This window comes from Aptenodytes patagonicus, chromosome 1 (genome assembly GCF_965638725.1).
Source record: "Aptenodytes patagonicus chromosome 1, bAptPat1.pri.cur, whole genome shotgun sequence".
Classification (NCBI taxonomy): Eukaryota; Metazoa; Chordata; class Aves; order Sphenisciformes; family Spheniscidae; genus Aptenodytes; species Aptenodytes patagonicus.
In genome coordinates, this window is record NC_134949.1 from 46,190,709 (window position 1) to 46,216,841 (window position 26,133).

Genomic DNA, 26,133 nt, shown 5'->3' on the forward strand with positions numbered 1-26,133 from the left:
GCATGTTCAGTGAGCTCTCAGCATTTTGGCTAGTGCAGAAAGTACAGCACCCTTCCTTCACTGCAAAACCTCTCAAATCATAGAATCATTTAGGTTGGAATGGACCTTTAAGATCATTGAGTCCAACCGTAAACCTACCACTGCCAAGTCCACCACTAAACCATGTCCCTAAGTGCCCACGTCTACACATCTTTTAAATACCTCCAGGGATGGCCACTCCACCACTTCCCTGGGCAGCCTGTTCCCATGCTTGACAAACCTGTCGGTGAAGAAATTTTTCCTAATATCCAATCTAAACCTCCCCTGGCGCAACTTGAGGCCATTTCCTCTCGTCCTATCGCTAGTTACTTGGGACAAGAGACCGACACCCACCTCGCTACAACCTCCTTTCAGGTAGTTGTAGAGAGCGATAAGGTCTCCCCCGAGCCTCCTTTTCTCCAGGCTAAACAGTCCCAGTTCCCTCAGCCACTCCTCATAGGACTTGTTCTCTAGACCCTTTGCCAGCTTTGTTGCCCTTCTTTGGATGCGCTCCAGCCCCTTAATGTCTTTCTTGTAGTGAGGGGCCCGAAACTGAACACAGTATTCGAGGTGCGGCCTCACCAGGGCCGAATACAGGGGCACGATCACTTCCCTGCTCCTGCTGGCCACACTATTTCTGAGACAGGCCAGGATGCCATTGGCCTTCTTGGCCGCCTGGGCACACTGCCGGCTCATGTTCAGCCGGCTGTCGACCAACACCCCCAGGTCCTTTTCCACTGGGCAGCTTTCCAGCCACTCTTCCCCCAGTCTATAGCATTGCATGGGGTTGTTGTGGCCCAAGTGCAGGACCAAAATGAGATGATGCTTTTTAAATGAAATGCAGGTATGACTATTGGACCACCTATCAACCTGTGTGCTGGTAACAGTAGGGCTGGACAGCATCCCTGAGCAGTCTGGCAGTTCAGGAATGTCTTTTGGTCCCAGTGGGCTTCTAACCTGCTGTGTTAAGATCTTGCTGCTGCAGATAAATGGATTAACCCTGGGTAGATATCCATAGCGTCACCATTGTCACGCTGCATTTGGCTGTGTAGACTTATCTTCAGAGAGCGCCTTCTCTGTTGCACTGATCATGCTCACATATTTATCAAGCTAACGTAGTCCCTTCTGCCCTTTTACTACCTCCAGTCATTCGTACAGTTTCTGCTCTTAATGCAATTTATCTTTTCCCCTGTAGTCCTTAGTACTATTTTGTCAGCTGAGAGGTTAGAGGTTGTGGTTTTTTTTTTTTTAATTTAAAGATTCATATTAAAGAATTAAAGATTTTAGAGGAAGACTTTGAGCACTTTTAAATGCCAGTATTTATAACTCAATTTAAATTTTAGTAAGGCAAGTCAACAGCAATAAAGACTGCTTGGCTTGTGCTACTTGCTAATTACAGTAACAATATGTACACATAATCTTCAGCTGTTTTATGAATGCACTGACTTCCTTGTTGAGGAAGAATTGTGTGGGTTCACAACAATAGAAGTAAGTGTCATTTAATATGTACAGTTGGCCACAATATTGGATAAGCTATAGAGAGAGTTCCAACTCAGAGGAAAAAGAGACCTTCGGGCCAGCTGTTGTTGTATCACCAATGTAAAGGAGTGAACCTCGTTTAGTGGGTCATGCTAAACTGGGCAGGTGGAGAGGGAGCGGTAAAGGCCACTTCCAGCTCAATACTGTGACCCAGCAGGGGTTGTGGCAACTAGCTTCATCCCTGGTGTGGATACGTTTTGAACTCTAGTTCAGCTCAAACTTGGCTGAGCTTTGATCCAGGAGCCTCTACCTATCGTGGAAACAAGATACTGTCAGTCTAGTGATTTGGCAGCATTTTGTTACTTTGGGAAGCCCCAGTTCTCAAGCCAACATATTTTCAAGGAGCTCTAAGTTGGAAAAGAAACTCCTGTGAGTAATGCCTGGTGACATCCATTTTCTTTTCTGCATTTCCTGAATTCTAAAAATAACATTTTGTGTGTGGTTAGCCCCGGTGATTTTGATATCTGGACTGTCTTGACCATGTGCCGTATTCAATTCTGCTTTGTGAAATGGACAAGGTGAGGTTAAAAGAATAGTGTCTTTTGAAAATACTTTGGATACCACTTAGGTGATGACTGAGCTTTGGCAGGGGCTGCCCAATCAAGAAATCTGCTGCAGTGCCTTATTTAAGAGCAGTATAATGGAGTGAGGAATTAGGATTTAATGCAAGGGAAATGTGCAATGTGGGTGGGTCATGCAGATGGATTTTGGTAGGGAGATGAAAAAGCTTGCTGCAGTCACAAACACTAAAATTGCAGTGGTGGTACTTGACTGTTAGCAGGCAGGAGAGATGTTAAATCTGATCTAAATCAGTGCTCATTTTTTCCCTAGATGAAAATGACTACTTATGAAAGGTTAGAGGATTTATGAGGGTGTCAAAACATATGGCAGATGGGCCGGATTAGGACTCATGAGTATAGTAATCCAAATCCTTTCTGCCAAGCATTACAGAGGATCTCTTCCTGCTGCTGGGCTACACTAAGTGTACACAGTCAAAGGAGCACAGGCTGTCAGGAGGCTCAGAGGAAGAGATGCTAGTGAAAGTGCTTGTCCGAGCAGAGTTCATTTTGAAAGCACTTTATTTGTAGGCAAAAGTCTACTGGGGAACTGATTATATTATTTAATTTTAATAAATTGCTGTAACCAGTTTTTTTTTTTCCTTTGGTTCACTATACAAAGCCTGGAAGAAAGTAAAACCAAAATGTGAGCTAAATCTTTCTAATTATCTCTGACTGTATTAGTACAGAGGGGTAAAAGCTGTGCAAAAGTCACAAGTGTTGAGAGAGGTAAAAAGGGGAATGAGTCTGTCATTGCCTTTCTGAGCCAGTGCTATCTATGTGTGATTTAAAGAAGAAAAAAAAAAAGCATCCTGCTTTAAGTTTTTATGACAGAAGTTTAAGTGTTAGGAAGGATTTTAGTTTTGGTTTTAGACTAAATCCAGAGGATCTCCTTTGAAATCTGAAAATTTACAATGGCGCGTCAGTGTTACACAGGTTATTGGTAGCCGTAGTTAATGTGTAGTTAATTTTAAAAAGATGTAAAGCTACTGGCTTTTGAGAAGACCCATGTCTGAAAAAGTTTCTGGGGAAGGATGCAAACCATCTTTGCCTGAGGCAACGAGACGATATTTGCACTCTGCTCCTGTAGCCAGTTAATTAAGCTAAAGAATCCACCAGAGCTCCTTCTCTAGTTAACTATTGTTTTACAGCATGATAAAGTGATAGGCTGGTTAGGAAAATTGCCTACCAGGATACCTCTGAAGTCCATGAGTGAATCCTTAGGTATTTCTTTTGACACTGGTGTAAAATGTTTTTTTTTTTTTTAAAAAGTATTGTTAAAGCATGAAACACAATACTATATATAGATATGTTGTGTTCTTTGTAGAACCAAGAAGTGTGAGGATCTGGACCTTACAGATCTTATATTCAAGCTTAAAAGGGAGGCTGCAAATAGTTACTCCAGCAGTGAGGATGGATTAGCTCTGAGGTACAGATTGTTTGCATTCTAGGGCTAGGAGCAAGAGGCAAGCTTTTCATTGTTGCTGTTTTACTATGTATGAAGACGATCTGAAAATTTTTAGCAGGTTTCTCCTCATTATCCACAAGGAATGTCATATCTGCTCTAGCACGGTTTTGTCAAAGAACTTTGTAACGTGAACTTTCTCAGCATTTAATTGAAAAGTGCAATCATTAGATCTTTAGGAAGGGAGATTTTCTTCCAGTTGTTAAGTAAGTATTAAAATAACAAAGCAGTCTAAGCAATCCATGAAAGCTCACTTCTCATCTGTTAATAAAGTTTCACTTGCTTAGTATTTGGGATGTCTTAATCTTTTGAGTGGTATATAGCCTTCCAGCAAAGACCTGCTCTGAATTTCTAATTAAAACAAACAAGCAAATGGATAAAAAATTCCATCTTCCACTTCCCAGACTCTTTCTGTCTAAGCAGCCTCCTCTTAAGAGACTAGAAGGGTGAATAAAAAGAGCAAAAAAAGGTCACATTTAACATTTGAGAGTTGTTTATGTGCATGTTTGAAGGAAACGAGTTTGAAAATAGTTGAGCCAGAGGGGTGGGCAGAAAAATTTTCATGTAGCAAAATATGATGGGAATGGAAGGACAAGTTGAACTAGGGACATAAGGTTTTACTATGAGGGCATACATGCAAATCCATGAAATCTGAATAATCTTTTTATTCCAAATATAAACTTAGTTGGGAGTTTCGGTGGTAACCAATTTACACAGCTTTATAACGTTAAAAGCATTTAAACAGTCCTGGCAGGTAGGGATGAAACAGTGTCTGAGATGAGTTGCGAAGTATTATCCAGCTTACAAATAAAAGTACGTTGTTACAGTAGGCTTTCCAGGGAGTACATTCATCATAAAGTGTAGATGTGGGGTTTGAGTGATTTATTACCAAAAAATTGTTGATTTTCCAGGATATAGAAATGTACAAAAGCTAATAAATCAAACTGGAATTAATATGGCAAATGAAATATGTGGACTCAGGCTTTGCTTCATATATAAAAAGTGCCAACATTTTTTAGGTGGTTCTGATATAAGTATGTAAATATTCTCATTATAAGTTTGTTTGTTCCCTACTAATGCCTCCATTGAATTCTTCCACATTACCTCAAAATTGAATGAATTAATCTAACTGCCATTAGATATTTTAAACTTCACAAGGAGAAACTCTATAGAAATGTGAAAAGGAATAAATTTCTTCATGAGATAAACAGATAAATTATGATGACTAGACCATGTCTTGTTACTGGAACATCGGTAACCTGATGGTAGAAAACTATTAATAATTGACCGAAAATGGAGCAGCACAATCATCTGTATTTCATGATATCAGGGGGAGACTAGTCCCCCCGCAAAGGAGAAAAACGAGCTGTTTGAAAGAAATAAGATAAAACATTCCAGTGTGAGGTCCTGCTTCTGAATAACTGAGGAAACATTGAATAACCATTCCAGGAATCTGTAGTGTGAGATGGAAAAAAACAGACCTAATAAAAAGAAAAATTATTGACAAATAATTTTTTGTAATGATGGGGGAAAGATTATCAAAGTGCTTACACTGTATCTGGAGCTATTTGGCAAATAGTTTTTCTTGTCTTACAAAAGGCATCTGAGAAATTGAAATATAAAAATACACATATTTTAGCTTTTACAGATTCTTCTGCGAAGAGAGAGTAATCCAAAACAGCTTTCATTTAGGGTGCCTGTGTAATTGAGAGCAGAACTTAAGCTCATCAGTCTTAGAAATAGGTGAGAAAATCTTGCTTCCTGATCATAGAATCATAGAATCATAGAATCATTGAGGTTGGAAAAGACCTCTAAGATAATCGAGTCCAACCGTCAACCCAACACCACCATGTCCACTAAACCATGTCCCTAAGTGCCTCATCTACTCGTCTTTTAAATACCTCCAGGGATGGGGACTCCACCACTTCCCTGGGCAGCCTGTTCCAATGTTTCACCACTCTTTCAGTAAAGAAATTTTTCCTTACATCCAATCTAAACCTCCCCTGCCGCAACTTGAGGCCATTTCCTCTCGTCCTATCGCTTGTTACTTGGGAGAAGAGACCGACACCCACCTCGCTACAGCCTCCTTTCAGGTAGTTGTAGAGAGCGATGAGGTCTCCCCTCAGCCTCCTCTTCTCCAGGCTAAACAGTCCCAGTTCCCTCAGCCGCTCCTCATAAGACTTGTTCTCCAGACCCCTCACCAGCCTCGTTGCCCTTCTCTGGACACGCTCCAGCACCTCAATGTCCTTCTTGTAGTGAGGGGCCCAAAACTGAACACAGTATTTGAGGTGCGGCCTCACCAGTGCCGAGTACAGGGGGACAATCACTTCCCTACTCCTGCTGGCCACACTATTTCTGATCCAGGCCAGGATGCCATTGGCCTTCTTGGCCGCCTGGGCACACTGCCGGCTCATGTTCAGCCGGCTGTCAACCAGCACCCCCAGGTCTTTTTCCACCAGGCAGCTTTCCAGCCACTCTTCCCCAAGCCTGTAGCGCTGCATGGGGTTGTTGTGGCCGAAGTGCAGGACCCAGCACTTGGCCTTGTTGAATCTCATACAGTTGGCCTGGGCCCATCGATCCAGCCTGTCCAGGTCCCTCTGCAGAGCCGTCCTACCCTCGAGCAGATCAACGCTCCCGCCCAACTTGGTGTCATATGATTCTCATTTAGGCAGAAGTGGTATGTTTCTGCAAGCATTTGAATAAGTAAGCGCTTTTGGATGTGGTGAGGGGGAACCCAACAAGCAGCTCCAGCTGGCAATTGTTGACTTATTCCATAAATAAGTGGAAGTTCTTTGAGTCGCTAGCATGATAACATGGGTAGGTGGAGGCAGCTGCATGTTTTACATTATATTACTAAAATGGGTATGAAGATGTGAAAGGTTTTAAAGCCCTTATTTAATATGGTGTGCTTGAAGGCAAAAACCCAACATATTGTTTGGCTGTGAGATGCAAAATGAAGTGGGGCTTTCAGTAGTACGCAGATCTGAAGGCTCCAAATGATCACTGTAGTTAATAGGTAGGAGCTGGAAGACCTAAACATGGAATCTATGTCTGTTTTCTTCTCTGCCTTCTTGGAAAGTTTATTTGCTTCTCAGGTGGAATACCTTAGGAGAGACTTTCATTAGGGAAAATGGAACTGGAACATTCTTTAAACTTTAAATCTAGTTAAAGCAAACTGATGTTTTGGCCACAGCCAGGAGCAAAGAAAGCATTTGGGAGGTTATGTAGGAACCATTGTAAAGTTCCATAAATCCCTTTAAAATAAAGAGTTTTCAAAGGGTTACACAACTAAATCTTAAGCAAGGACTGACAGCCCTAAGATCTCTAAAGGCATGACTGGTACAGGCTTGATATAGCATAAATGAAAGAGCCTGTTCTTTTAGTCTATGGTCAACAGTATACCCCAACATATTGTGATCCAAATGTCAGAGACCGAGATCTATAGTGCTTGTTTCCATTACCAAAAAAAAGTTGTATCAGATATTTCTCTGTTCCTTTTGTTTATAATTTACAGAATTAAACACCTGGTGTTGATTTATGCTGATTTTTTTTTTTTTTTTTTTTTTCCAGAGAAAGAATTTGACCCTCTTTTTCAGCATTGGTTTATTGACCTCCTGGGGGACTGCACTGCTGGGTGTCCGCTTATACTGGATGGGCAACAAGCCCCCAAGTTTTTCCAATTCTGACAATCCAGCAGCTGACTCAGACAGTTTTCTCACACGTACGCTGACCTTCTTTTACCTGCCAACCAAGAACCTCTGGCTGTTGCTGTGCCCAGATACCCTCAGCTTTGACTGGTCTATGGATGCCGTGCCTCTTCTGAAAGCAGTCAGCGACTGGAGGAATCTACACACTGTGGCCTTCTATGCTGGACTCCTCCTCCTTGCCTACTTTAGCTTGAAGGGCTCCAGCAATGAGAGAGAATGCAACGGGAAAACTGTAATGAACGGCAAGCAGAATGCTAATGGGCATAGCTGCCACTCAGAGATGGAGTACAAGACACTGGAGGTGAAGTCAAGCTTTGCATCAAAAGAAGAGAATGGTGTAAAAAAGCATGAAATGCAGAAACTGCAGCTTCCTTCAACTGAGAACATTGTCATTCTGTCTCTGTCTTTGTTAATAGTGCCCTTTGTTCCTGCCACAAACCTGTTTTTCTATGTTGGCTTTGTAATAGCAGAGCGTGTGCTATATGTTCCTAGTATGGGCTTCTGCCTGCTGGTTACAGTAGGTGTCAGGGCCCTTTATGTCAAAGCCCAAAAGCGCTTTCTGAAGAACTTGGTTTTTTGTTCCACTGCTGCATTAATTGTTTTCTATGGACTCAAGACTGTTGTCAGGAATGGGGACTGGCAGAATGAGGAGATGCTGTATAGATCAGGGATAAAAGTAAACCCTGCTAAAGGTAATTTTTGCTCTTTATGGTGAATGTTTTATTTAGTCCTATCTGTCTTTGCCTTTGAATTGTCTGATTTTATCAACTGTATCTAAAGAGGTTACTTCAGGAAATGTCCTTTTAAGTTGCAGTAGTATGTACATTAGTAAAAAATGAGGAAAGCAGGAATGTGTTTTGATTAGGTGTTACAGGTTTGGCATTAACATGGAGAAAATGAGATCCTAAGGTAAGAGGATACTTTCTTTTTCATTGATCCTAGTTCTGCATTTTGGAATTAAAGACGCATTTTTAGTTTTGCAGACCCCACCCTGGTAATTTTCCATTTGGCGTCTGGTATCTATCACCCTTATGAAGGTTTTTCAAATGGTCACCAAATGTTCTGTTCTCTATGACTGCAAAGTATAAGAAATAGTAAAGGACAGCATCAGGGAAGTGCTATTTTTTTATTTCATCTGATGCAAATAATGTCAATACTACATAATAAAAATGAGGAAATGAGGTCATATTATTCAGCCTAGGAAATGACTGTAGTTCCTCCTGCATACAAGTACTGTAACGAGTTATTGTGAAATACTTATGCCTTCGTGTTAATGTATAAATGTCAACTATTCATAACATTGCCCAGCTACTTCTCTCAAAGCTTGTATCTATGCCGTAATGAAATGTGACTACAGCTAGTGTAAACAACATCCAAACAGGCAGTAAAATGGTTAGTTTAGGGATCAGTAACAATGTTTAGCTGTGGCTCTGTGGTTTCAGCATATATGGCAGATCCAGCTGGGATCCTGAACTCCATGTTGCCTGGCTGTACTGCTTTTGGCACACGAGCAAGTTTATATGAGGACGGTCAAAATACCACCTGTGAGTGCAATGTAGGCATTGTCTAAACCTTCGTTATTCACACTTCATCAAAAGTTAGAAGGGATGACTTGATTACTTTGCTTGTCTGTGAAAGAAAAATTTGATAGTGCTTGAACATATTGCATTTGAGTTTTTCCAGTTCTCTGCTCAGAAGCCCATTATATGATGCAAAGTCATCTGCTGATAGAGGTATGCTTCTTGGTTAGACAGTTGTATCATGCCATAGTCTAAAAGCTGTGATAGTAAGAGGCAAATGCAGGTGTTACTGTGAGCTGATAGGGAGTGAAAAAGTAGATTTGGCAGATAAGGTGCCTTGCAAAGCAGCATTATAGTAGCTTGCCAATCGTCAGTCTGATCTTCTAACTCTTCTTCACATGCTTTGTCGCCCTAGGTAAAATTATTAAACTTGTTACTGCAGTAAGTGACTTTGTTAACTGTGAACAAGCACGTCCCATTTCTTTTACTTTTTTTCGAAACTAGTGCAGGAGGGCAAGAAATGAAGAGAAATAACTGAACAGCGAGACAGCATCCCAGAGTGATTATATGATGCTGTGAGATTTACCAGTTTAGTGACGATGTAAAGCTTGCATTAAAACGTTGGCATTCCTTAGAAAGAGAAGAGTGTGTGTGCACTTGATTAAATAGTTAATGTATGTTCCATTTTTGTCCTTGGTGGAGATCCCCAGATATCCCAGACTGTATTAATAGTTGTCTGCTTGCTTTGAGCCAGTTTTTGTGATTAAAAAAAAAAATAATTCTAGTTTTTGTGCAATAGTAAGATTGGCTGCAGTGTTGTCTGGAAATTAGACTACTGGGTATTATGCTCCCAGGAGACAAGGCGAGCTATTTTCATCATACACATCTCAGTATGCACAGACTTACATATATATGATTGTCTGGTTTCTTGCCATATAAGCTAACATTAAGTTTCTTGTAAGATATGCAAAAGCAAAGACAGCATGTCAGTGTGGTGATATAGACATGACTGAGCTGACTGTAAATCTCCTTAAAATATCCTGTTAAACTTCTGCTGAATATTTACTAGCCCACACACATTCTAACAAGGCTGGGTATCAGAAACTCCCGGCTAAAGCGACCTGTCACCCAACTCTATTCATTATTGTGAATACTTCCTAGATTATCCCTGGCTTTGACTATGCTAATTTTATTTTCTATTTCTCACAGAATCAGGCAAGCCTGACTAGACTAGACTGGCTGCCAATCCCACCAAAGCACTAGGAGATCAACAATTCAAACTACTCTTCAGTAATTAAATGAGGTTGACGTAGGAAAAACAATTTATTTTTGTTTGCCTCTTTTTTTTAGTTTTATGAATGCTAGTGATAAATAGGCTATTCAGACAGCAAGACAATAGACTGCTCAGTCAAACGGTAGAGTGGAGAAGTGTTTTCTTTCCTTTTAGACTGTTAAGAAGAGGCTGCCACTCCTCATTCCTGTTTTCCTTGACTCACAGATGTTTCTCCTCATGAGTATTTTCTTACTTCTCATCATTTTTGAGCGGCGGGATCATTTTCCCTTACGGTTCTGCTTTTCCTCTCTTCTCCTGCAAAGAGCTTCTGAACAAGAGCTTCTGTCCTAGGCTAAAAAGCAAAGAGGGATCCCTTCAAAAACTCCCCCTGTGGGAACCGATAAAGAAGTAGAAATCCGCAAAGACCGGTTTTGCTAAAGGAAGGAGCCGATCTGTTTTGTTCCAGATCCATCTGTATTCTGGCCTAGCAGGATGAAAGCCACTCTGCGGCTGGATGCTGTGCGACAGCATTGAGCTGATGTGCTGTACTAGTAAGGTCATTTGAGAGGCAAGCTATTAGTACAGGTGCATTTGTGTGCTAATGCAGCTGAACTGCTTCAGAAATGGAGTTGTCTCACATGGTGATGGTTTATAATCAGGTCCTCTGCGTTGTAGTACGCGTAAGAATGTAGTCTCCTCTGCTGCTGTGGGACTTGCAGGCAAAGTTGTTCAGCGGCTTCTCCATCTTCAATCCTCAGTGAAGAAATGGGCAATCAGCGCCCTGCCACCACTTTCTTCTGGCCCCCTCATGGGCGCCTTCTAGGCAGTGCAGGCAGAGAAGTAGCATTCTGCCTCAGGTGAGAAAGCCCCTACCCCCACAGACAGCCACAGCCTTTCTGCAATTTACATTTCTCCAGGCTGTTCTTGTCAACCACTAACAAAGTGGAAAAAATACTCAAAAGCATGGTGCATGGCTCATCTTTTAAACCCCAAAATACATCGTGGGAGAGTCAAGTGAGTAGAAGGTGGTGATGCTGCCTCCAAGCCACCTTGCATGTGCTGGCTTTCCTGGCTGCCTTGCTATGTGGCAGGCAGCTGCCGGCCCTTAGCTGGTGGAGTCGTAATGAGGACTTGGAATGCCTTAGCTGCATCTGTTACTGGGCTTGTTCATCTGCAGTTTTGGTTATGACTAGTATTTCAAATACCTTTAAAGTGATCTGAGCTTTGCCTCATTACAGTTTGTCAGCACTTGGGGGAAAAATAGGCAAGATTAATTAATGTAGTTTATGGATCCTGAAGTGGCTCTATACATGTTTTGACACTAGGGAGAGAAAGGTGCAAGTGTTTCTCTGTGCTGCCTTCAACTTAATGAGCAGCCCAACTGATATAAAACAGCTCACATTATTTGAGTGTTCCTTTATAGTGAAGGAAGTCTCCCAAAATGTAAAAACAAACAAAAAAGTTAAAAATGGGTGGTAGCTGTCATGTCTTTTTCAATTAGACTGGGAGTCATTCTGTGGTGATGATTGCCTCCTGTTTAATATAAAATTATAATGACACACAAAATAATTGTTCTCATTATGCCTTGTTATCTCTAATTTTCTCTGTAGCACCAAAAGTTGGCTTCAAAAAGCATAATCTTTTTCCTCCAGGCCATTTTGTACCTTGCAGTCCACACCATAATGATCTTTGATGTTCAGATATATTTGCTGTACTGTTATAGGCACTGATTAAAGAAGTAGAAGATAACAGAGAGAGGCTTAGACAGTTAGACTGCTGCAGAGGTATTAGTTGCTTGGTCATATTTACTGATGAAATTTTAGTCTCCTGGTGTTTGCTGTGACATTTGTAAGTAAGCTTTGAAGATCCTTCCTGGAACTAGTCGACCTGCTACACCAAGTGGGTGCTTAACTTTAACCACGCGTTCAAGTCTTGCTAAATTCATATATGTGACTACTCTTTCTGCAATGGAACATACAGCAAGAAACAGATACTAAGCTGCTTCCAAAAGCAGTATTACGACATTATTGTGGTGCTATACCCAGTCTGATATGACCCGTCTCGCACATGGCACTGGTTTAAGTTGGCATTAGAGCTTTTGGCTTCAGAACCAGTTCTGTATGTTGCTCAGATGTTTGTCATTGTTCCATCACGTAGTGGTGTTAATGAAACATCATATGTTCACATCTTGGGCAGGTCAGTGGGACTTGAATATGTGATTCATTCCTTTCCTGACTCAGTTCTGCAGGGAAAAAAAAAAAAAAAAATCCTTAATATCTGTTACATGAAGACAAAGTTGGGGTGAGAGGGTTGAGTTTCTTGGTTCAAATAAACTCTACTGTGGGAGTCAAATTGCCTAGATGTTCCTGCTAGGTGATTGACACAAAGACTAAAAAAAAAAAGAAAAGAAAAATTCTTTCTGGCAAAATCATTCAGATCACCTGTGGTTTAAAATTAATATCACCTCTTATAGTCCTACTTCGAGTTAAAAATCCTGTTCTTAGCATATTACTTCTTACATCAATTACCCTGTTGTTCTCAGTGGGCAGCAATAAGACCAAGACATGGTGTTGACAGAGAAGAATATAGAAATTGTTCCATAAGAATATAGAGAGCCTCTTTCCTTCTATCTTTCCACTCTTCCTCCTACTCCTAGTTCTCATGAATGTGAATCATTCAGTTTTGCTTAATGTTTTCAGAAGATATCCTAATACTGAAATACTCTTATGGAACAACGTTCCTTTTCCCTGTCCTACTTTTCTCTTCTTTTTCCTTTGCAACACGGTTGTGAGATCTTCCTGCCTCATTCTGCTATATTCATGCCTGTAGAGGTTTTAAAGAACTTCCTTTGCTTTTTTGGCATCTTTGGCATAGCATTCAGCCTTGATCAGTTTTACTCCCTGGAACTTAATGGATATTTACCTTTTTTCTTTTTTTTTTTTCCCCACATTTTTTGTTTTTTTCTTTCCCTCCCCCTTATCAGTTTAGCATAGGATTGGTAAGGACTGCTTCTGTATGTGTATGTGAATGTCAAGATACGAATATGAAGTTCAGATTGTGAAGCATCTTAGTTGAACAACAATGTATGGACTAGCTGTATGCTCATCTGAGCAGTCATTAAAAAGTAGCAATTGCATTTTTGTTTCATTTATAGTCTTAAAGTCATTTTATGTAGTTAGTTTACTGTTTAGTTTGCTAGTACCATCTGCTAAATAAAATTGAAGGAATTCTTAAAGCTGAATTTAGAATTTAGCTTATTTAATCTCATTTATGTAGCATAATACTTGCCTTTTTATCTGAACTGCAAAAAATATACTTTGTTTTTAGTATTTTTTAAAACCCCAAATTTCATTGTTATCCGTGTTGAAGAGTTTGTAGTGTTAATTTCCTCTTTATTTTACTATTACTAATGCAGCAAGCAAATGTATTTGCTATATGAACTATTTAAAGCATTAGTGTAGGGGAAAAAAAAAATCATGTGAGTTAGTTTTGTTCCATTTACATAAATTTGTTATCGTTAAAAAGGCACCCAAATTTGTTCTCACCCAAGAGTTGCTCCTCTGATTAAAAAAAAAAAAAAGAGAGAAAAAAATCCATGCCTGTCATTGTAGAGATTGTATGCTCTAGTTCTGTGCACTTGGGTAGAAGTAAATACTAGAAGCTGTTTCCATCTGATTGGACAGCTTGCTGCTGTTATCCTTATCCACTCTTAGGAAATAATTTCTTGCTAACAGTAGCTGTCAGTAAGAGGTCCCTTCTTCAGCAGACAATGAAAATACCAACTAATAGTGCAGCGAGGAAAAGTAGTTACAATACCTTGTAATAAACTAGGTAAAGAACCCATATTTCCCTCAAACAAAAAGGATGCAATAAACCAGTACTTTCCATGATTATTAATATTTTTGTATCACTAGTGATGACTGGAGACAAAAGGAGAAGAAATATTTTCAGGTATGGCATTCTTTGAATATGCTTATTATTAAGAGCTTACATTTTGCTGACAAGAAGCTGGGTTCTCTTGTACTACCTTTAGAGTTTTGTTTTCGATAGCTAGTGCTCTGGCACACAGCTAGTTGTTCACCACGCTTTTTTTGTGCCTCCTAAACAGAGTAGTGTGTTTTTTAACAAACACCACATTGGGCATTTAAAAATACTTTGAGCATTTGGGATTGCATTTCAATGTTTTGGTGCATATATTCTTTTTTTATACGCAACTTGGCAGTAAAACTCCAACTCATCTTTGGGCCAATAGCCCAAAATATCTCTCTGCACAGTAATTATTTCTTGCTCCTTTGGTTCGTTTCACTTCAATAATAATAAAATCACTCTAAAAGTGGTATAATAGTGCAGTGAATGGAAAATGCTGTTTTTGAAAAAGAAGGCTTAAGAAAGAAAGTAATTTCAGTGCACAGATTGCCATAAACCAGCAGATTTTAAAAATATAAAACCTGCTAATGATTATGCATAGAAGTTTTGCATAGTATCACTGTTAAGAAATATCAGTGATACGAGCATAGCATCTGGAATTAGGTATTCACGAGTTTGTTCTAGGTTTGCTAATGAGCTCTTCTTTAGCCTTTGAACAAGCCACTTTAATCTCAATTTTTCCCTCTGGAATGGAACTCATACTACATATTTTCATTAGACATTGGATCTTTTTTTTTAAATTTTGATGATTCATTATTGTATTAAAACCTCTCCACATTTATGACAGTATAATACGCCTTCTAAGCTGGTTGCTAAATAAATATCAGGATACATAGTCGTTACAGTGATTCTTGGCATACTTTTTAGTCAACTTTTTAAAAAGTAATTGTCAGAGAAACTTAGCACCAACTAATCGTCAGTCTTCCCAACACCTTCACCAGAACTTTCCGGTACTTAATCTTTTGACTAAATGTTGCATGGGTATTTTCCTTGACTTCTGTTATTATTTTCAACTTTGGTCAGAAACTTAAGTTTGGCTATTCTTTTAAGAAGAAATTACTGTAAAGGTAATATACCTTCTGTCAGTGTTGTAAAATGTTTCTAACCATCAGAAATAACCCTTATAACAGCTACTGTCTGGGGAAATGCACTCGATAATGAAATGATCTTATATAAGTAAAAAATTCAAAGGTTATAATTATATATTAGAAATATAATTAGTAATATATAAATTTATATGGCTATATAAGCCTGTTATTGCTATATATAAAATACATAGGATATACCATGGTAAATTTGGTGGTTTTTTTATAACAAAAATGGCAGAATTTGAAGGAAAACTGTTGTATAGGATGCTTCAGAGTTCTTGAAATAAATAGGAAATACTTTTTCTATCTGCCGCTCCTAACAGCTTTAAAAGAGAAAGCTCAACTAGTAAGTGAACCGCATAGAATTGTTTGAAAGTTAAATAAAAAGACTATTCTCTGAAAATAGTGTAGGGCTCTAAATAGGTGGTATTGCTGCCCTGGATGATTAGAAAGTGTAGAAGAAATGTCCGTTAGTAAGTTGTTTGGGAAACAGCCATAGTTACCTAGAGCATTTGAGCATCCCACAGGCAGTCCAGCCTCAGCAAAAGAGTCTGGTTATGCTAAATATGTTGGAGAGCCCAAGGAAAGTGGTTTACACTTCAGTTCAAAGTCTGAATTTATTCTCCAGTGACAGTGTTGTCTCTCTCAGTTCTTCAGTAGTGCTGTAATTTCCTTTGAAACCCAAGTCACTGTGGGATATCTGCTTCTTCTTCAGCAGGATACCAGAAAGCCCGATATTCTTCCTTTGTATATAGAGAGGACTGGAAACAAGGATACTAATTTTTTTTTCCCTTGAATGCAGTCCAACAGCATCTCTAATCTGTGAATCCTAAATAGCAGGGGGATAGGAAGAGAATCTGTTATTAACTACTAGCTAGACTTTTTTTCCCTTTGCATATACTAAGAATTTAAAGAAATAAACGATTTTGAGACATGGACTCTATTACCCTGTTTTGAGACATGGACTCATCAGACTGTTATTTCTTCCCCCGCCTTTCCTGAGGTGCTCTGCAAAATCGTTTGACAAACTCATCTGTGCTAAAAACTAGAGTGCAAAAAAACCCCACCTCTGGTCAATGAGGGATTAGCTTTGGCAAGATGGTTTTTGTAGCATATCAAGTGAAATGGATTAAGTTCAGTACTTTCTTTGCCAGAAAACGATAGATTTTATTTTCGAGTTCGATTAAAAGTCAGGCCTTCGGTTCATATTCTTGTGTTCTATGGAACTAGCATGATTTTTTTGGATGGAAAGAGTTACTATTAATTAGAGGAAAACAAGATTATCCAGATTGGTTCTCAAACTGAGCATGTTTGTTTAAATGCATGAGATAGTCCTCCAATTATTTCATTATTTTACCTTTTTTCAAAATATATCAACTGTGAAAAGCTTTTCTTTACATACTGATTTTCACCATGGGTTACATGTCTCATTTGCCTATCCGTAATGGATTTCATACCAGTACACCCTGAGGTCCCATTACATAAATCTGGTAGAGAAACTAACCTTTAATGTGGACAGGACAGTAATTTACACACATGCCTCTTTATACCTCTTCTGGCAGTGTAAAATCCCAGTGTAGATAGATAAATACAAAATATTTCATTAAGATTTCCAGTACCCTTCCTTTGTAACAGGGAGTTTTATTAACACTCAAGCTTGGACTGTCATCATTGCCAGCCCTCACACATGCAAAAATTAAATGATGGCTGATGCAATTATAGTGTGCGCAAAAGGCTTGCACATAGTTGTGTTTTAAATTACAGAAAAGATCACAAAATAGGGGACTGAGTGCTCGATGTCCTTTCCTTCTTTTTGCTTGGATGCTCTAGCACACTGAACTTTTCTTTCAGTTCTTAGAACACAGAAGATATTTGGAATATGAACTATTAAAGATGCTAGTTAATCATTTTAGTATCTTCAGTTTCACTGCTGGCAAAAGATGGAGAAAGTAATTTTATGCCCCACCTTCTTCCCTGCCACCTATATTTCCATACCAGTGTGGATATGCATTGGCTGGCAAAGCTTCACAGGCTCTGTCTTGCCTTAATAAGTGATTTAAAACAAAACAAACAAAACCATACAACTTAACTGCCATGAAAAGCCTGCTTCCTGGATATGCACTAATTTGCCTTTTCCAAGTCTGACATACCTCGTTTGAGCCCTGTGACAATTCTCTTGCTTTGACAAACCCTAGCGCTCATTTGCCCCCCTGCCCCGTGGCTCCTCTGGCACGTTTCCAGGACACTGTCCTCTCTGTTACCCTTTCCTGGAAAGAAGCCAACATGATCCATCTACTTTTAGCTTTGAGGACCAGGACTGTCATTTCAGTCAGTTAAGTGCACCCTTGCATTTCTGCGGGAGGCTAGCTTACAGTTCACCACTCGGGCCATAAGTGATGCTTTTGAAATATATCGTAGATAATTTTTTTTTAGAACCATGCCTGCTGTTTAAAAAGTTGCATAATTTGACAGATTTAGGACATGGTGACCTCCTTGCCTGAGTCAGTTTGGTGCTCTGAAGAGTTCCTCAGGGTTAATCCTGAGGTGTCTGGGACACCCAGAGTTCTCCTCTTCCACTTGTATTTTTCTGCTGCTCTGGCCTCTTCTCGCTTTCTTGAATGATTTGAGTCCATCGCCTCTACAAAATACATTTCCTTATGAGAGTTTTGTGTCAGTGCTGTTCACTGCTTGGTTCCTGACCCTTGTGAAGTTTCGTGATACGGGAACTTTATGACAGTAATGGCTTACGGTGTTCACACGCTTGCAGTGCAGGCATAGCTGATAAAGCTGTGCAAACAAAGGTGTGATTGGGCTCTGCTATGAATCAGAACAGTGACTAGATTAGATGTTAACGATACTGTGATCTGCCTTTTCTCTTTTTTTTTTTTTTTTTTGCCCCCTAACCTGGATCAGTTTATTTGTTTGATTCATACCATAGCCTTCCCAAAAATCATTTTAGCATGAGGGACAAGGTAGCAGAACTGAATGGACTGGAGGGTGGTAGGTGCAGGAATTCCTTAAAATGGTAATTTCACCAGAGCCGCTGTGTCATGAAACACTCCCCTGAACTAACCTCCAGCAGCTATCGCCTTTGACAATGGGATTTCCGTTGAAATAAAATGTAATCTATCAGTCTTTTGTTATTACCTTTCTGTCACATGAAAAGCTATTTCCTGATGTGTTGGGGTGTGCCAGCACAGCTTGGAAGGTAGAAAGCTATTGTATCGTTAACAAGTCCGTGGTCTTGCAGTACTTTTAGCTTAATCAGGGTATCTTCGTCAGAGTTGCAACATTAAACAAAACTGAATTGTACAAAGATTGGGAAATGGGAGGATGTATCCAGAACAATGTGTGTGTTGGTGTTGTGTTTGTTTGGTTTTTTTTATAAAGAATACCTACAAAGTTGCAGTGAGATTGTGATTTCTAGTTTGAATCTTTTTAGAGGTTCTGCAGTATGAGCAGTGGCTTTATGGGCTGAATTTGGTTTACAGGACAGCTTTGTCTAGACTATTGTCTTTCTTTTGTGGGAGAAGTGGAAGGACTGTCCATGTAGCACGCTGGCTGCACTGAGGCAGCTCCTGGGAGATGTGAGATGGTACCTCCATCTGAGAGATGAGTGGCTGGGAAGCATGTTTCTTCCTGAACTTGTCTGTTGACTAGTACTGAGCGAGGGCTATGCTGTTAAGAGTTTCTATAATGTTACCCTGAAAATATTTTACATTGTTCATACATAACTAAAAGCAGTAAGGAAGTGTTATTTGATCCTGTGGCACCTCAAATGGAAGTACTGGCAAGAATTTCTTCACACAGTAGTCTGTCACGTCTAGTGAATCAGGGTGTCTAGCAAGAAGGAGGAGTACGTGAATATACCTATCATTTTTCTTTGGTGGCTTGCTTTATTCTGGGTGCTCGCTAAAGACTCTGTTAATGTGATATTTACTATTCAGCCAGATTGTGGAGCTCTCACACGCTTGAGATTAGGTTCATTAAAGCTAATTGGATTACCAAAATCTGCAAGTATGTCCTAGGAAGAATGAGGAGTCCATACTCTAGACTAAACAGAGTAATTGGTGAAGCCTAAGAACACTTTACCAGCTGCTCAGTCTCATCTCTCAGGTTCATTGAGCTGACAGAGCCACTGTGCTATCCTTTGAGGAGGAAAAGTTAATTTTCTGTAACATAGCAAGTGGAACGGGTATATCGGGCAGTGATGCTGAACATAGTAGAGAGTTTCATGCATTCATAGCCATTTGCATCAGCGTTTCAAAACTAAGAAACAAAACTGAAGCACTGCCTGCCAAAAGTCAGTTGGTTCAGTACCCATGCTGACATGGTGTTGGATAGCTTTCAGAGCTCTGCATAGTTTTCAATTATGTTTTTCTTTCACCTGCTGTCATTCCAAAAGCCCTGGAATTGATCAACAAACAAAGTGTTGAACAAATGATATAAATAACACTCTTTCTTAATAAAAAGAAGACTAATATATAAAAGTTAGGAGGTGGTAAATCTCTAATACAGTCTGTCTCAACATTACCACATACCCACTGATATAAAAAGAAAATCAATGTATAAAGTAGATTAAACTCATAAATTATGGGTATATAGAAACCATTTATCCCTTTAGGAAACAAGAAACAGGGCACTTTTGCTGTTGAGTTAGCAAAATGAGGTAACTTGATCAAAATGCGTCTATTAACAAGTGAAGTTTTTAGAGGAAAATTACTGCAAATAATATGAATGAATTTATGACATTTTGAAAATAAAATCATAATTTCTTTGGAATAATAGGAAAAATATAAATACCTTGTACAAACCATAATGCAGAACTTATGCAAAACCTGTTCCGCTTTCAAAGTAGTAACTTTTAGCATTTACATGAACTTTTCTGTTCTCAAACCACTTAACAAACATGATCTAATTGATCTTCTGAATATCGTTGTGAGAGATAGTGGGTCTGTATTGTAGAAAAAATATTTAAAATGTTGAGCTCTCTTCGTTGCCTTTTTTTTGAGCGTGCAGCTGAGCTTTCAGAATTTTTATTGGGGAAACCTATCGTGCCTCTGTTCATGAAACTCTTTCCCCCTCTAGAAAAAGTGATTGCCTGATGAAATGTGAATGCTAAAGACTGGAGCACCACTCTGCTTTATCAAGTAGTACCCTTGAAAGGAAAAAGCCACAAGCTGCTGATGAATTTAACCTTTCGACAAGGAGGAAAAGATGTTGTTCTTTATAGCTATGGTTATAACCTTTCAAGTGTGAATGATATAACTAGTGCTGTGCTCTTTCTTCATGCGTTACCCAACAAAGGTAATTTGGAATATTTGGATATTGGAAACTTATTCACCTCTGTTGCAAATCTCAGCCTTTTTTTTTTGTCCAGTAGGATGAATTTTCCATTTACAAACATTGGTCTTAATGTTTCAACTTATTTCTCATGAAGTAGACCATGCTCAGAAGTCCTCAAAAGACTCAAAGGAATGTCAGATTTTACAGCTTCTTTTTTTAAATTTTATTTTTATTTTAACCAAACGCAAGCTTTGTCTGCTCCCAAATGTGTTTTAGGAAGGATGACCCTTTAACAGAAGTTAAGAACATAGATCAAAATATAAAATGCATGCACAAATATCAGTGTTCCCACAATGTTTGAACTGTCAGTAACTTAGTTTTCTTGGCCCTCATTTTGTGAGAATACTAATTATATGGGGAAATGTTCCTTACATCTCTCTTCTGTATTGCAAGAACGCTTCCTCTTCTTCCTTTACTTCGTTCCTCCAAACGTTATCATGCATTTATGTTCCATTAGTGTCTAGCTGCATTGTTATAGTAGGCACTGTGCAAAGCCATAGTGAGACACAGTCCTTGGCAGAAAAAACTTGCAATTAATGGGTGAGTAACAAATGTCAAGAATACAAATAGAAAGGCATCAGGAGGTGAAGCCTCCTGAACAACAGATCTGAACAACAGACCAACGACAGAGCTGGGAACAGAATATACCTCTTTTAATTCCCAGTTTAGCACCTGTAATTTCAGGAGGAGGGAGCTGAATCTGATGTCAGGAGTGTATCTGTTTTAAAGGTATAAACTTGAAGAACATAAGAAAAAGAAATTTTTTTTCTATGCAAGCCACATACTACATTAAGTTTATTTTTACTGAGGCATCCTCTGCTGTCAGCATTGTTCCGCAAAATTCTCTAATTTTTGAATAGCCTGTAACCTTAGCAGTGGTCTAGTGCTCTATGTAGGGCAATGCGTGGCTTTCAGCTGTTAATATGGAGCTTCAGATAGGTGGTAAAATGAACAATTTGGTTCATAAAATATCTGATCTAGAAATATTCAGTGTAGGTGCTAAGAATGAATAGAAAAACATACTTAGTGAAAGTTCCAAGAATATTCAATATTCTGTTTGCTCCCCTTTACCATAGAGCTGAGAGATTCACAACATGCTGTTGCACTTGACTCTGCCTGCATTGTGGTGATACTGCCACAGGGTGAGGTGGCAATGTGAATACTTGTAATTCAGGACTTCCATACTGATAGCTGTAAAGTGGTAATTTATAGTGCAAAATGAAAAAGTGTTAAAAACAGATGGTAAAAAGAAAAAAAAAAAAAAAAAAAGTCCTAAACTGGAAACCTGGATTGTTGTGCTCCAGGAATTAAGTCCACATAAAAGTTAATAGCAGAAGAGAAGAGGTTATTTCGTTTTGGTTTTGGTTTTATTTTATGCTCCAAACTTTTAGAAGTTACTTTAGTGTTCATCAAACCTTTTATAGTGACAGCTCCATGTAAACTGACACCCTTTAATACACACAGTGTGGTCAAGGCCAAGGGCATCTTCCCCATGCTATTTTTGTCACTTTATCAGAAGCATCACCTGGGAAGTAGTAAAAACTCCTAGTTTTCCATAAAGTTATTTTAGTTCTTTCAAATTTGATTCCATTACACTGATAACTACTTAAGTGACTGATTTCAGGAAAAAAACCCGCTGAAAATAAGTCATACTGTGATATAAATTCTTGGAAGACTTCACAACATCTCAAAGTGGGAAGCGTAATTAGTACCGTTTCCTCCTTGTAATGTTTTAAATTTTGTCATACTGTTCCAACCTGTTTCCCTCTGATTTTCTTACTCAACAAGTTTGTAACAAAAGAAAACATAAAACTTTGCACCAACTGTAATGCAAATTTCAAATATTGAAATAAATATTGAATAAATATATTGAAATAAATGCTGTGACCAAAAGGAGATTATGTAGTGTGCTGTACCGAAGAATTGATTTATATAAAATGTGCATATCTTACTTCTAATTGACTTGTAAGCCTTGGAAGGGAAGAGAAACAAATGGAAAATCCTTTTGGACAGTATTTGGAAACAGAAGAAGGTGTTTAAGAAAAGTAAAATTAGAATTCTCACCCTTCAGTTATTATCCAAATAAATGTCTTACCAATGATAATGGCTAGGAATTTCAACAGGTTTTGAGAAGGATGCTTCTTTGGAGCTTTACAGCAGCTGTTGGGCCCACATGCTTAATCATCTTTGGTGAGCTTGGAAATCTAATGTCTGCGAAGTAAACAGAGGAGCAGAAATAACTTTTTCATGAAGTTCAGATTACTGATGGTTTAGGGGGAATATGGAAGGAGCTACACTGTTCATCAACCTGATGTGGCATGTTTTTATATCAATCAACATTACTTTTACAAAGTAAAAACACCTCTGAAGTATTGATAACTGTGTTGATAATCACCATAGTTCTCCTTCCACCCCATTTTTGGCAGGGGTACAATGATACCTCTCTCCTCCCATTCTTTTATTTGGAGGGCTTTTCTTCAAAAGCCTGTCAGGTAAAAGCCTATTTCATTTAACTCCTTTAGGAGTTAGACTCAAAAATACTTTCTCTTATCACCTTTTCATGTAGTTTGGAATTGTGGGATATTTTTCAAAATTGCACATATTTGCTCTTTAAGGGGTTTTACATAAGTTAAGTGGGTTGGTTGTTATGTTCTTGGTCATGCTTGCTCTTGTCCTTTACCATATGTGGGAGGTAGGCTTTCTTTCCAAAAGGGAAGAGAGAGATCAGTACTACTCAGAATTAACAAAAAAGGCAAATGCTGTTTCCCTAGTGAAATTGAACATGAAAGGAATTTATAAACTTTTTTTTTTTACTTTGAAGTAGGACAGATACTTTTTTTTTTTTTTTTTTAAATTACTTATCCTGTCCCCCCTCTGTAATGGGATCATGGAAGTATTTACGTTGCTAAAGAAATTGTTACTGCTCTGAAACGGGTTGCTTGTTCAAATATCAGATTCGGTATTTCTGCTGTGCTAGTGGTTTTTTACAATCAAGGATTCAGTTTCTGAACTCCCTCTGTATTGAGATTCTTGTGTTAGTGTCCCTTATCATAAATGCTGCTCAGGACCGTCTTTTTCACGCCTGTTACATGGGAGCATAAATGCAATTGTAATAATAGAGAACAACAGACCTCTTGCAGAACTTCCAAAAAACAGATGTCATTGCAATTAAAAAAAAAAAAAGAAAAAAAAGGGGTTTTTTCTGGACCAGCATCTCTTCATCCCTAAACTCTGTTTATGAAAAAATAGAGATGATAATTGTTATGCATTCACTTCTTTTTCATAGATGAGTCAGGAGAAATGCAGAAGGATTGTAAAGAGAGGGAATGCAACCTGGAACTGCTATTATTAATTTCACAAGCTAAAGAATAGTAAATAATGCACAAATACCTGTAAAGCTCTGTAGAAGTTTTCTTGGCTTGATGTGCATTTTTCTGTGAACTGAAGTTGCTAGTTTGGAACTGCTGACAAGTTGATTACAAATGACTTGGCTGTTCCCTAAATACTTCAGTCTTTGTTCAACTAGTTTGTTTCACTCAGGTAATAATCCAGTTCACGTTTTTTGATGCATTCATCAATCTGTGTTTTAACTTTAATTTTGTGAATAAGTCTGATAGTTTAAGGTGAGAACAGTATTACAAAACTTCAGTAATTTGTTGATGTAAATTGTGGATGTTGTGTATCAGTTTTTTAAACTTTGAGTCCTACATTTCATTTCATCAGTTTTCAAGTATGTTTGCTCCTGGTAAGGTTTACAAAAGGCAGTGTTTGCCCCCTGGCATAACATACTGGGAAAGACAACTTATTCCTTTTCTTTGCTTATTATTATTATTTTTAAAACTTTACCTGGTTGTATGTTAGTGATTTAATAGAGGATTTTATTTGGATTTTTTTCCTCTCCATGTTTCAACAGAGGTGTTTTGACAACAGATATGTTAACAGGTAGAGAGTTTCCAAATAGATTTTATTATTATCTAATTTTTCGTGGATTATATAGGGGTGACAGGTAGGAAGGAGAATCCTTCTTTAATACTTTGTGTTATCTTTGTTAATGATTTGTGATTTTATGTATTTTTTTTTAAAGCAAACTATTGGATCAAGTAATCAACACACATGCTTTTACACCATCTGAGTGCTTTTCTCTGATACTTAACTTTGTTGCTTTGTTATTTCCATTTCACTGAATAGCATAGCATGATCCTTGATTCAGTAGAAAGGGAAAGATTGATTTAAATGAAGATATTTGCACACATTCATTTCCATGTCTCATTTGTTTTCATAATTCAATTGCAAGCTGAAATTTCAGCTGTTGTCTTTAGTAGGATGTGCTTCTTAAATCCAGGCAGATTAGATTGGACAACATTGTTCCTGCTTCACTGTGGTTTGTCTTGCTCTCTTCCAGAATGAAGGTGCTTAAAGAAGGTTTAATATGCCAACCTGGTATTTTTCAGGCTTTTAAAATCTTAATCCTCAGTTTCAATGAGATAGTTGAGAAATTAATCATGTTAAATTTGAAGCTGAAATTTGTCATATTCATTTTCATTTTGAAAGCAATTAAATGCCTGAGAACTTGACCTACTCTCACTGCAAGGTGGCATAAATGTAATCTTTAAAGTTTAATAGAAATCTAGTTTGATATGGCCAAAATGATAACACTTAAACCATTGTTTATTTTCCTACTTAGTGCTACGTAATTTTTCCTGCTATTTATTTAAAAGCAACAACAGCAACAAAAACCCCTTTAAAATGTTCCGTTTTCCTGCAAAGAAATGTAACTACCATAGGAATTCTCAACCATTAGGAAATCTTTTAGTTTATAATTGGCTTAGGATACAAGATGATGAAATGGATTTAATTTTTAATATGCCCATTTATATCGAGTATGATCTATGGAAAAGTAGGCAATGAAGTAAAATTTGAATGGATTGACTGTTTTGTAGGTGTGTGAGATATATGAATGTTACCTTTGTTCCCATGCTATGATGGAATATTATTTCTAAAAGACCTGGGACTATTTTGGTCTCGTTGTTGGTGCACAGGGAATTAAGCAGCAGGCAAAAAGTAAATATTACAAAGCTGTTTCATTCACAGCTTGCTTTTTCTCTGGTGCTGAATAGGGTCTCCAATAAGGGAAAAATTGAATTTGTAATTAAAGATTAAATTGTGGTATGTGTATATATATATATACACTTTAGCATCCTCTGAATATTAAATTAGAAAATTTAAAACTGGAAAATAGTTGAGTGCTGAAATTTAGTTGGAGTTTGTTTTAGTGTATGTTTTTAATTGGGGTGTGGCTTCATGACCAGCTATAATTTTGTTTCTATTTGTGAATGTGCACATAGTTGAACCAATGTTGTTACAGTTTTGCAGGAGAAATTTGTCTTGAGATATGGATTGAGGAACTGGATGCCAGAGATGTAGTTAATAATTGAAATTCTTTGTTCTTCCTAAGGTTAGTTGCACTACTTAAGACCAAAAAGGAGTGAAGTTCCCTGAGTAGCTAATGTAGCCTCTTTTCCGTGTAGACCATCCTCTTTTTCTGTCCCTCATATACCAATGACCAAGAGGATATGGTTGCTGCAGATAACAGCTGTTTGTAACTTCTGGGGCTATGAGTATGATCTCTACAAATAAGCATTTATTCTATAAAATGTTCCATGTAGCTTCATCTCCTGCCAGAACTAGGTCAT

General features: G+C 38.3%; 1 protein-coding gene across 1 annotated transcript in view; it reads left to right on the top strand.

Moving 5' to 3' along the window:
* The window catches only part of TMTC2 (transmembrane O-mannosyltransferase targeting cadherins 2), a 263,245-nt gene that overhangs the window by 144,665 nt on the left and 92,447 nt on the right, over positions 1-26,133 (top strand). The window contains exon 3 of the mRNA XM_076333832.1: positions 7,150-7,978. Within this exon, the coding sequence (XP_076189947.1) occupies positions 7,150-7,978 (829 nt within the window). The remainder of the gene's footprint in view (positions 1-7,149; positions 7,979-26,133) is intronic.